The 12,500-nt window shown below is 36.4% G+C and overlaps 1 protein-coding gene across 1 annotated transcript in view; it reads right to left on the bottom strand.

Moving 5' to 3' along the window:
- Positions 1–12,500, bottom strand: part of LOC106883600 (uncharacterized) — a 54,665-nt gene that overhangs the window by 15,612 nt on the left and 26,553 nt on the right. The window contains exons 9-12 of the mRNA XM_089340585.1: positions 8,364–8,453; positions 6,248–6,322; positions 4,231–4,354; positions 1,137–1,246 (exon numbers count right to left, since the gene is read on the bottom strand). Coding sequence (XP_089196711.1) covers positions 1,137–1,246; positions 4,231–4,354; positions 6,248–6,322; positions 8,364–8,453 — 399 coding nt within the window. The remainder of the gene's footprint in view (positions 1–1,136; positions 1,247–4,230; positions 4,355–6,247; positions 6,323–8,363; positions 8,454–12,500) is intronic.

The raw sequence follows: 12,500 nt of genomic DNA, 5'->3' as shown, positions 1-12,500 counted from the left end.
TCTATCTATCTATCTTTCTATTTATCTATCTGTCTATCTATATATCTATCTATCTATCTATATATCTATCTATTGTCTGTCTGTCTGTCCGCCCATCTGTCTTCTACTATAGCCTCAGGCCAACCAAAGCCTTGTGAGTGGATTTGGTAGATGGAAAGTGAAAAGAAGCCCGTCGTATGTGTGTGTGTGTGTGTGTGTGTGTGTGTGTTTGTGTGTCTGTGTTTGTCCCCCTAGCATTGCTTGACAACCGATGCTGGTGTGTTTACATCCCCGTAACTTAGCGGTTCGGCAAGAGAGACCGATAGAATAAGTACTAGGCTTACAAAGAATAAGACCTGGGGTCGATTTGCTTGACTAAAGGCAGTGCTCCAGCATGGCCACAGTCAAATGATTGAAACGAATAAAAGAGTACATATGGTGAGTGCTCCATCTTCACATGCAATTGGCATCTCCTTGTGCTTCCTCATTGTCAAAGGCAATTCTGACTTTCCAGTCATGACATCTCAGATAACTATTCAGTCCAGTTGCAGATCTGCATGGTTTGGAACATAGGTGACAGACAAAAGTTGTAACTTATTATATGCTTTCAACTGGATGGCTCTGCACACATCGCCCTCATCTATTGTTCTAGGACTTTCAGTAGATGGAATGACAAATGAGGTCCCCACAAAAAGACACCTGTACACCATTGGATTGTAGTGCTACACACTTATCTATAATACATTAAAAGTGAGCTTGAATCTTGCTTGCTTGCTTGCAATGTTACGCAGACAGAATGATATGAGTGCTAAAGGGTTAAATAATGACAAAGTTATTTTAATAAATTCCTCATTATTTTCAAAATTATTTGAAACAAAGGCAGTGTGTGTCATAAGAAACATGCTAACAAAACGGTGAAAACAAGTACGACAGCAATATATCATATATTCAAGGCTCGGCATAGTAGCTTGAACATGGATTGAACTTGTCATCTTATAGTCATTAATTACGTCACTTGATTAATGTTAAAGCTTCTGTAAGTTGAAAGAAAGAAAGAAAGGAAGGAAAGAAGGAAGGAAGGAAGAAAGGAAGGAAACAGATTAAAAACAAAAACAAAAAATTCTTTTCCGGTGGTTTTTTGATATGTGGATTCTTACCTGAATATCTGAAACCCGAAGTGCTGATACACCTGAATATCCCTGGATGGAGACAATTAAAGCATTTATGAATTGCTTTTGATTAATGCTGATGAGATCCGAGAGAGAGCCTGGATAAAGAGAAAAGTTATAGAGAGAGATTGGTTAATGAAAGAAAGACTGATTAAGAGAGAGAGAGAGAGAAAGAGAAAAGCTACTTAAAGAGCTGCATAGAGAGAGAGAGAGAGGTAGGCAAAGATAAAGACAAATGAATGAAGAGGAAGAGAAAGAATTGGCATAGAAAGAGATATGGAGAAAAAGAAATTGGTTAGAGAAAATGAGAAAGACTTGTGATTGATGGATAAGATAGATAGATAGATAGATAGATAGATTGATAGTTAGATAGATAGATGGATGGATAGATAGATAGATAGAGGGATAGTTAGATAGATAAATGGATAGATGGATGGATAGATAGATAGATAGATAGATAGTTAGATAGATAGATAGATAGATAGATAGGTGGATGGATGAATAGATAGATAGGTGGCGAGCTGGCAGAAATGTTAGCACGCTGGGCGAAATGCTTAGTGGTATTTTGTCTGTCTTCACGTTCTGAGGTCAATTTCCGCTGAGGTCGACTCTGCCTTTCATCCTTTCGGGGTTGATTAAATAAGTACCAGTTACTCACTGGGGTCGATATAATCGACTTAATCCGTTTGTCTGTCCTTGTTTGTACCCTCTGTGTGTAGCCCCTTGTGGGCAGTAAAGAAATAAGATAGATGGATGGATGGATGGATGGATGGATGGATGGATAGATAGATGGATGGATGGACAGACAAACAGTTAGACAAATAGACAGACAGAAGAAAGTTGGCAGATACATAGACAGGTAAACAACTAGATAAATAAGTAGAAAGATAGACAGGTAGGTAAGTAAACAGGCATATTAAATTGCCACACAAAATACCTTATGGCATTTACTGGAGCCCTTTGCATTGCATGTAAGTTCTTATCCACTTTAACACCATCTTCCACTTTGAAACTACGTCTTGTTTCAGGTGAATGATATTTTGGCATTGTCATTTTGGCATCACAGATTCAGCACCAACTTATTCGACAGACATTTTAATGATTCTTTCATTATCTCCCTCTCTGTTTATGTGTGGAAACATATTTTTTTATGTATCTGAGGAGAGGGAAAGTGTTTGTGTCAATCACCATCATCATCATTTAATGTCTGCTCTCTATGCTGGTATGGGTTGGCTGGGAGCTACATCAGGCTCCATTGTGTTTTGGCATGGATCTTACAGCTGGACCCCCTTCCTAACACCAGCCACTTTAGAGTGTACTGAGTGGTTTGTACATGGCACCAGCACCAGTACCAGTGCTTTTTACATGGCATTATCGCTGACAGGGTCACCAAGTACATTGCAACACAAAAAAACCCTTAACTGGGGGGGGGGTAGCATTGAGGGCAGGGGTGGCTTTGTGCCAGTTGAGAGATTAGAGGTATAGAGGGACAGAGATAGGGATCTTGCTGTAGAGTAAATACATGGTTACCCAAGTTGGATAAGAAAAGAGGGATACACCAGTTATTGTTGTGTCATTTCTGCAAATGTGTGTTGGGCCTCCACTGCCAAGATGTTCAGTCAGCCATGTCAAACTGTCAGTGTTGCACCTAATTGTCTTTTAACGGTGTAGTATAAAGTCTCCCCCTTGACTTACTCCAGAATCTTGCATACCATTATACTATATATGTTGCATGTTCACTCATGGAAATAATACAATAAACAAACTTTTTAAATAACAGTGAGACTTTATTCCTCCATTAAATAGTATAGTGGACCATTATATTAATTTTGTTCTGGTGAATGACAGCAGGAAAATAACATGACCTCGCCTTCATGAAATCACTCACCCTTCTGCTCATAGGTGATTTGATACACCAATTTATAGGAGGGCAGGCTCCAGAGCACATTCAGATGAGTTTTCTGAGAATGTGTTATGTGCAATGTGACGGAATCTTCAATATTTGACCAACTGGTTCTTTGATACTCAATCAATTGAATCTTTGATACTCAAGCAATTGGATCTTCAATACTCAACCAAGTGGATCTTCGATACTCAACCAAATGGATCTTCGATACTCAATCAATTGAATCTTTGATACTCAAGCAATTGGATCTTCAATACTCAACCAAATGGATCTTCGATACTCAACCAAATGGATCTTCGATACTCAACCAAGTGGATCTTTGATACTCAACCAATTGGATCTTCGATACTCAACCAATTGGATCTTTGATATTCAACCAAATGGATCTTCTATACTCAGCCAAGTAAATCTTTGATACTCAACCAAGTGGATTTTTGATACTCAACCAGTTGGATCTTCGATACTCAATTGGATCTTTGATACACAACCAATTGGATCTTTGATACTCAACCAATTGGATCTTCAATACTCAACCAAATGGATCTTTGATACTCAAGCAACTGGATCTTTGATACTCAACCAATTGGATCTTCAATACTCAACCAAGTGGATCTTTGATATTCAACCAAATGGATCTTCAATACTCGTCCAAATGGATCTTTGATACTCAACCAAGTGGATCTTTGATACTCAACCAAATAGATCTTTGATACTCAACCAAATGGATCTTTGATACTCAACCAAGTGGATCTTTGATACTCAACCAAATGGATCCTCAATACTCAGACAATTGGATCTTTGATACTCAACCAATCAAAGCACAGGACTCAACCAATGTTCCAAACTCACATGATAGGTAAGACGACAAATCATTACAGATTAGCGTGCTGAGTCTATAAAAGGTTGATCATCTTCAATATGCCATAACAGGTATCGGTCTTGCTAGAGTCCCATTCCAGCCTGGTTCTTGGTTCCTAGATCTTGAGATCCTTCAGCAATGTTCATTATTTAACAAGCATTTGGGTCAAATCTTGTTGTTTGAGAATAACTATCTCCCCCCCGCTTCCCATCACCAGTTTTCTGGAGGCCCTGAAAAATAATATAATAATAAGTCATAGATGCTGCTATTCCATCCCTTCCAAGACTAAATGGTAAAGAGAGATAATTTACACTTACTTGATACCTTAAAGAAAATCTGCTTCTGTTTAGTTCCTGGGAAACATGTGGCTATGTTGAACTCCCAAACATCTGGCTCCTTTTCTACATATTGGTACACATTGTATACTACGTGTACACTTTGCTGAATAAATAAATAATAAAAATACTAATGATAATGATTTCAAAGTTTGGCACTAGGTCAACAACATTAAGGGTAAGTCAAAAACAACCACCCCTGTACTCAACTGGTATTTATTTTATCAACTTTGAAAGGATAAAAGTCGAAGTCAACCTCAGTGGAGTCTGAACTCAGAATGTAAGGCTGGAAGAAATGACACTAAACATTTTGTCCGGTGTGTTAAAAATTCTGCCAGCTCGCCATCTTAATACTAATGATAATCCTTTCTACTAAAGGCAGGCCTGAAACTTTGGGTTGGAGGACAGCCGATTACATGGACCCCAGTACTCAACTGGTACTTATTTTATTGACCCCCCCCCCCCCCTCCGAAAGGATGAAAGGCAAAGTCAACCTTGATGGAATTTGAACTCAGAATGTAAAGACAGATAAAATGCTACTAAGCATTTTATCCAGTTTGCTAATGATTCTGCTATTTCACTGCCTTAATAATAATAATAATAATAATAATAATAATAATAATGATAATCATCATCATCCTCATCATCATCATCATAAAAAAAAACAAAAATAAAAAAACAAAATCTTGACCTTTATCAGCTGTTTCGCTAGGAATTCAAGCAGTTTTAATACCTTGATACAGAACTGCATATCTTAGTGACAGTGTTGATGTACATATGTCTGAAGTTGATGATTCAATCCATCAGTAAGTACATCGATGCTGTTGCTTCTTTCTATTTATTATTCATGCAGCAAAGTGCAGAATCTTTGTTGGCCAAGGACCAGGTGAATCTGTTAAATTGGGAAATGCATAAGGCCCACCACTCAAGTCAATATCATCATCGTCATCATCGGCAGTGGCGTCATCAAACATCTATGTTCCATGCTGGCATGGGTTGGATGGTTTGACTGGATCCAATGTATCCAAGGACTTACACTGAACTCCAATGTCTGCTTTGACATGGCTTCTATGGCTGAATGCCCTTTCTAACATCAAGCACTTTTATAGTGTGCACAGTCTTTTACTTGTTTCAGTCATTTGACTGCGGCCATGCTGGAGCACCGCCTTTAGTCGAACAAATCGACCCCAGGACTTATTCTTTGGAAGCCTAGTATTTATTCTATCGGTCTCTTTTGCCAAACTGCTAAATTACGGGGACGTAAACATACCAGCATCGATTGTCCAGCGATGTTGGGGGGGACAAACACAGACACACAAACATATACACACACATACATATATATATATATATATATATATATATATATATACATATATATATATATATATATATATATATATATATATATATATATATATATATATATATATATATATATATGACAGGCTTCTTTCAGTTTCCGTCTACTAAATCCATTCACAAGGCTTTGGTCGACCCGAGGCTATAGTGGAAGACACTTGCCCAAAGTGCCACGCAGTGGGACTGAACCCAGAACCATGTGGTTGGTAAGTAAGCTACTTACCATACAGCCATGCCTGTGCTTGTGGTTGTACTGATCGTTTTCTCTTTCTCTCTTTCCTCTTCAGCACAACAATAATTCTTCTTTATACCCAGGTTTTTCACTCAGCACCTTTATACTAAATCTTTCCCCCACACACTTACATAGCACATCCAACAGAGCATGCTCACTTCATTTCTTTCTCAAGTCTTCTGTATTCAAGGCCCCTGTCTCACTACCATGCAGCATTGCAGTTCTAACACAAGCATCATACAATCTGCCGTTCACTCTTAGGGAAAAGAGCTTTGTTGTCAACAGTGATAGTAGCTTCCTGATGACACAGGTTCATATTTCAGTGGTTTCAAATAGTCATCAAGATTGGGGGGGGGGAGCAGGAGGTATTTTGAATACAAAATTGATGTTCTTTTTCTTACTTACCTCTGGTATCATCATCTCATACATTATGAGCCAGGAGAATTTAGCATTCTCTTCACCCACCTCTGAGGTCTCTTCCTAAAAATATATACACATATTGCCATAAATAAATTAATAATAATAATAATAATAATTATAATAATAATAATAATAATAACAATAATAATAATGATAATAATAATAATAATAATGATAATAATAATAATGATAATAATAGCAATAATAATGATAATGGTTTCAAATTTGGCACAAGGGCTGCCATTTTGGGGGATGGGACGACCCCAGCGTTTCACTGGTACTTGATTTATTGACCCTCAAAAAATGAAAGGCAAAGTCGACTTCAGCAGAATTTGAACTCAGAACGGCGTGCTAATGATTCTGCGAGCTTGCTGATAATAATAATAATAATAATAATAATAATAATAATAACAATAATAATAATAACAGTGGTTGTGGTGGTGGTGGTGGTGGTGGTAGTGATGACAGTGATGATGGTGGTGGTGATGGTAATTGTGGTGATGGTGGTAGTGATGATGATGATGATGATGATTATGAAGATGATGACAATGGTTGTGATGATGACGATGATGATGATCAGTCTTCAAAATATAACATCTGACAAGATTAGATCTTCAGTACAATGGCAGTGGTCAACAATGCCTAACCTGCATTGAACCAAACAATGGTAGAGATTGTTCAGTGCCTTGTTTTACATCCATTTTCCCCTGTTAGCAAGGGTTTAGATCAGGGGTTTCCAAAGTGGTCGATATCAACCTCAGAGAGTCAATGGGACTATTCAAGGGGTCGATAAATACCTGGAAACTGCACACCTACTTAATTATTATTATTATTTATTTATTTTCTTGAACACGCTTGGGGGTCAATGAGGGGTCAAAAGATTTCATGAAGAGGGTCTAAAAAGTTTGGGGAGATCCCTGGTTTCGATGAATATATTATTGAGGCACTGCTTTACAGGCAAGATGCCCTGTCTGTTGCTAACCCTTACATGTTTTTCAAATTAGGGATCTCTTAAATCCATACATTTCTGAGGGTGCTAAGCCAGTGGTCAGTCAATTAATAGGAGAAATGACAGTCTGTTCCGATGTTGGACAGTCCAGTTCCTTCTGGATGGTGTCATTACAAGTTCAGAGTTCTTCTGGGTGGGTTGTCAGTCCTCTGCAGAATAGTCGGATGATGGGGGCTACCATCTTGGCAATAAACCAACATGCTTTGGGTCACCATCAGTCTTACAGGTTTTTCAAATTAGGGATCTCTTAATTCCACACATTTTTGAGGGTGCAAAACCAGCAGTCAATTTGTTGACAGGAGAAACGACAGTCTATTCCAATTTCAGTCCAGTTTTTTCTGGTTGGTGTTCATAATGAGTTTAGGGTTCTTCTGGGTAGGTTGTTGGTCCTCCACAGAATAGTCAGATGATGGGGCCACCACCTTGGTGATGAGCCAATGCGCCTTGGGTCACCATTAGTCTGGAACCACCCTGGGAGACTGGCTCACTTAGGGTGGTTTTATGAGGAACAGAGCTCCAGGTAACAATGCTTTCTCAAATCTATGGAACACGCAAGCCCACCCCACTTGCCATTGTTAGTGATACAGGACCACCAGTGATGAAGAACACTGGTAGACCTGGTCAGCTCTACGCATGATGACACTTCTGGGACCACTAACCTGGGATGACCCCAACCCCATCGAGCAAGAGCATGAAGCTAAGGCCAAGTGAACACATGATGTGATGTCACTGTATGTGGTTCAGTGATTCTCAGGGAAGCATAAATTTAAACCATTACACACACATACTTGCTGCTGATGGCGGTAGTGATAATGGTGGTGGTGGTGGTGATGGATTAGGCGGAGGCTGCTGCAGTAGTAGTTATAGTGGTGTTGGTGGTAGTGACAACAATGATGATGATGGTGGTGGTGGTGGTGGTGGTTGTGGTGGTGATGGTGGTGGTAGTGGTGGCAGTGGTATTGATAATGGTGATACTGGTTGTGGTGCTTGTGATGATGATGATAATGATGGCAATGGTGGCGCTAACGATCATGATGAACATAATAAAAAGAAAAACAAACAAAGAAACAACTCAATAAACCGCTTAATTACCGAAGCAAAATAATATCTCCATATAGAATTTTCGCCCGAAACATCACCAGTAGCCGTCCATACATCACAATTAATTCCTCGAGCAACTCTCTGAAATATTTAAAAGAAAAAAGAAGAAAAAAATCAATATGAAAAAAAACAAACAAAAAAAAAACATTACACAAATCATTATGGTTGCTCAGCTCATTAGAAACAGCAGCCAAATCACCTTCAAATCACATCATATTCTCTCATATTCTCTTAATAAAAAAGGAAAGAAAACATTTGATAATGCCATTCGAAAGATAGCCCTCCCCCCATTCCCCCTCCCCTAAAATGTCAGGATGGTCATGACAGGATGGAATACCTTTCTGATCATGTGTTGGCTCTGTCAGGTTTGAAGATCCAAGGTTGGGGTTGGGTAAATGACAACAACAATAGTTTCAAATTTTTGGCACAAGGCCAGCAACAACAACAACAACAACAACAACAACAACAACAATAATAATAATAATAATAATAATAATAATAATGATAATCCTTTCTACTATAGGCACAAGGCTTGAAATTCTGGGGGAAGGAACTAGTCAATTTAAATCAACCCTAGTGTTTCACTGGTACTTAATTTATCGACCCCAAAAGGATGAAAGACAAAGTCAGCCTTGGCAGAATTTGAACTCAGATCATCAAGACAGACAAAATACCACTAAGTATTTCGCCTGCCGTGCTAATGATTCTGCCAGCTTGCCACCTTACAGCAATAATAATAATAATAATAATAATAATAATAATAATAATAATAATAATAATAATAATAATAATAATAATAATAATAATAATAATAATAATAATAATAATAATAATAATAATAATAATAATAATAATAATAATAATAATAATAATAATAATAATAATAATAATAATAATAATAATAATAATAATAATAATAATAATAATAATAATAATAATAATAATAATAATAATAATAATAATAATAATAATAATAATAATAATAATAATAATAATAATAATAATAATAATAATAATAATAATAATAATAATAATAATAATAATAATAATAATAATAATAATAATAATAATAATAATAATAATAATAATAATAATAATAATAATAATAATAATAATAATAATAATAATAATAATAATAATAATAATAATAATAATAATAATAATAATAATAATAATAATAATAATAATAATAATAATAATAATAATAATAATAATAATAATAATAATAATAATAATAATAATAATAATAATAATAATAATAATAATAATAATAATAATAATAATAATAATAATAATAATAATAATAATAATAGTCTTTTCTACTAAAAGTACAAGGTGTGAAATTTTGAGGAAGGGGGGGATAGTTTATTACATCAACCCCAGTACTCTACTGGTACTTATTTTATCAATCCCTAAAGGATGAAAGGCAAAGTCAACCTCAGCAAAGTTTGAACTCAGAACACAGTTGGAATAAATGCTGTTAAGCATTTTGTCCATTGTGTCAGCAATTCTGCCATCTCATCGCCCTAAAAATAATGACAATGACGATGATGATGATGACGACAATGAAGACAACGGTGATGATAATGGTGATGATGATGATGATGATCGTATACAACGGGCTTCTTTCGGTTTCTTATTTCTTTATTGCCCACAAGGGGCTACACACAGAGGGGACAAACAAGGACAGCCAAAGGGATTAAGTCGATTACATCAACCCCAGTGCGTAACTGGTACTTTATTTATCGACCCCGAAAGGATGAAAGGCAAAGTTGACCTCGGCAGAATTTGAACTCAGAACGTAACGGCAGACGAAATACTGCTAAGCATTTCGTCCGGTGTGCTAACGTTTCTGCCAGCTTGCTGGCTTCTTTCAGTTTCTGTGTACCAAATCAACCCACAAAGCTTTTGTCAGCCTAATTCTACAGCAGGGAGACACTTGTCCGGAGTGTCACACAGTGGGATTGAACCTGTAACCATGTGGTTGGGAAGCAAAGTAAAAAGGTAAATGTAGTTGTATTTTCTTTCTGCTTTTGGGGAGGGAGTAAAATTTCAATAGAAATGGATTGTTGTGATGATGATGATGATGATGATGGTTGTGCCTAGAGTAGAAAAGAATACATGGAGCAGCTTGTGTGTTGAGGAAAGGGTGGTGGCGGCGGCGGCGGTGGTGGCGGCGGCAGCGGTGGTGGTGGTAACACTCTCCTACAGAAGGAGTTCAAAGTATGGATTTTCATCAATGTCGCTATACCTGCTGACCAGAATATTATTGTAAAGAGAGCGAGGGGATGAGAAATGTGGGAAGTACCAAGACCTAGCACTGGAAGTGAAATGCATCCATAAAACCTTAAAGGTGAGAGTGGTACCTATTGTAATTGGCTCACTTGGGACCATCTCAAAAGAAAGCATTGTTCTAGCATCAAAAGCCCCAAGTACCAAACTTCATAGGAAGTACTCAGTTGGTAGCAATACAGGGAGCAGTACAAAGGCAGTGAGCTGGCAGAATCATTAGCATGCCAGGCAAAATGCTTAGAGGTATTTCGTCTGTCTTTACATTCTGTGTTCAAATTCCGTCAAGGTAGACTTTGCCTTTCATCCTTTCGGGGTCGATAAATTAAGTACCAGTTACACACTGGGGTTGATGTAATCGACTCCTCCCTGCCCTCAAAATGGCTGCCCTTGTGGCAAAATTTGAAACCATTATTATTATTATTATTATTTTATGTTTGACTTTTGTTTTGCATTTGTACAAGTTTGCTCCAAGTCTCACCCAGAGACCTCAAGAGACAACAAGTTAGAAGTTCGTGTAGGTGTTATGCCTAGGGTACCATATATTTGGATTTGTACATAGTGTTGTTCTAGAGAATGTTTAAGAAACCATAAGAAAATTATGTGTTTGTTTTAAAATTTGAGATCACATAGACAGTATTTTACGTAGGATATGGGCAGTTCCCATGAGCACTATCTTTTGAACTTCAGCTATTTTGGGGTTTCCTGGTATCTGAGCTAGGTAGTAATCAGCCTGTTTCGCTGTCATTATTATTATTATTATTATTATTATTATTATTATTATTATTATTATTATTATCATTATTATTATTAAGGCAGTGAGCTGGCAGAATTGTTAGCATGCCAAGCTGTTACTATGTGTCCTTTTTGTCATTCTTATTAAATACTTAAAACACATGTGGTATGAGATGTGCTGAAAATAACAGCTAAATAGGCCTTAAACCATGCAAACATTTTTCTCTTTTTGGTTTTTGCATAATTGTATGAATTTTCATGTGTAGAATACAAATTCACAAAAACTTTCTAAAAATTCCGCTCCCCAAAAAGTTATAAGGGGTTATGTGGCATGCGTAAAGCAGAATTCTGCCAATATTTCATTTGTTTACAGTTGACAACACATGCTGTCATGCACAAAATGTCAGCTTCCAAATCCTGTTTTCTGAACGGATAAAAATTATCTAACTTTAAACCTCTGTAACATTTAAAAAAAATTTTCTGGAAAAAAGTGAATTATTTCCTGAGATTCAGCATGGAAAATTACATCAATACACCAAATCTTAAAATTTTCACTAAAATTTAAAATTTCCACAGGTGCAGCCAAACAGAAAAGATCCAGGTTTTTTACTGCACTCTTCTGTATTTTAGTTCTAGAAATTAACACCAGGGTATCAACCATGTACTTATGTAGCTATATATTCACCTTTTATTACGAAATTTGTGTTGAAATACACAGCCTTTGTTTTAATTAGTTTTGAAAATAATGAAAAATTTAATGAAATAAAGCCAGTGTTTGGAATATAAATTAACATAAATTAACATAAATCAATGTGAAATTTTGTTGGAAAGTTTTAATTTAGATCAGTTTTGTTACCATATTTGGTGAAATAAATCTGCCATTGGTGTTTGAAACATAAATCAACACAACATTTTGCTGGAAGGTTTTAATTTAGATCCCTTTAAAATATAGAACCACAGGGATAGTTTCAGGTTAATCACAAGATGCATAGACCACTAGAGTCATACAACGTTGAACCCCTTTTGTTACCATATTTCTGTAGAGATGTACTGCCTTTATTTTAATTTATTTTAAAACTAATGAAAAATTTAGTAAAATAACCA

Source organism: Octopus bimaculoides, chromosome 23, assembly GCF_046866305.1.
Source record: "Octopus bimaculoides isolate indiv1 chromosome 23, ASM4686630v1, whole genome shotgun sequence".
NCBI classification, from domain to species: domain Eukaryota; kingdom Metazoa; phylum Mollusca; class Cephalopoda; order Octopoda; family Octopodidae; genus Octopus; species Octopus bimaculoides.
This window is presented reverse-complemented; position numbering and strand designations above follow the sequence as displayed.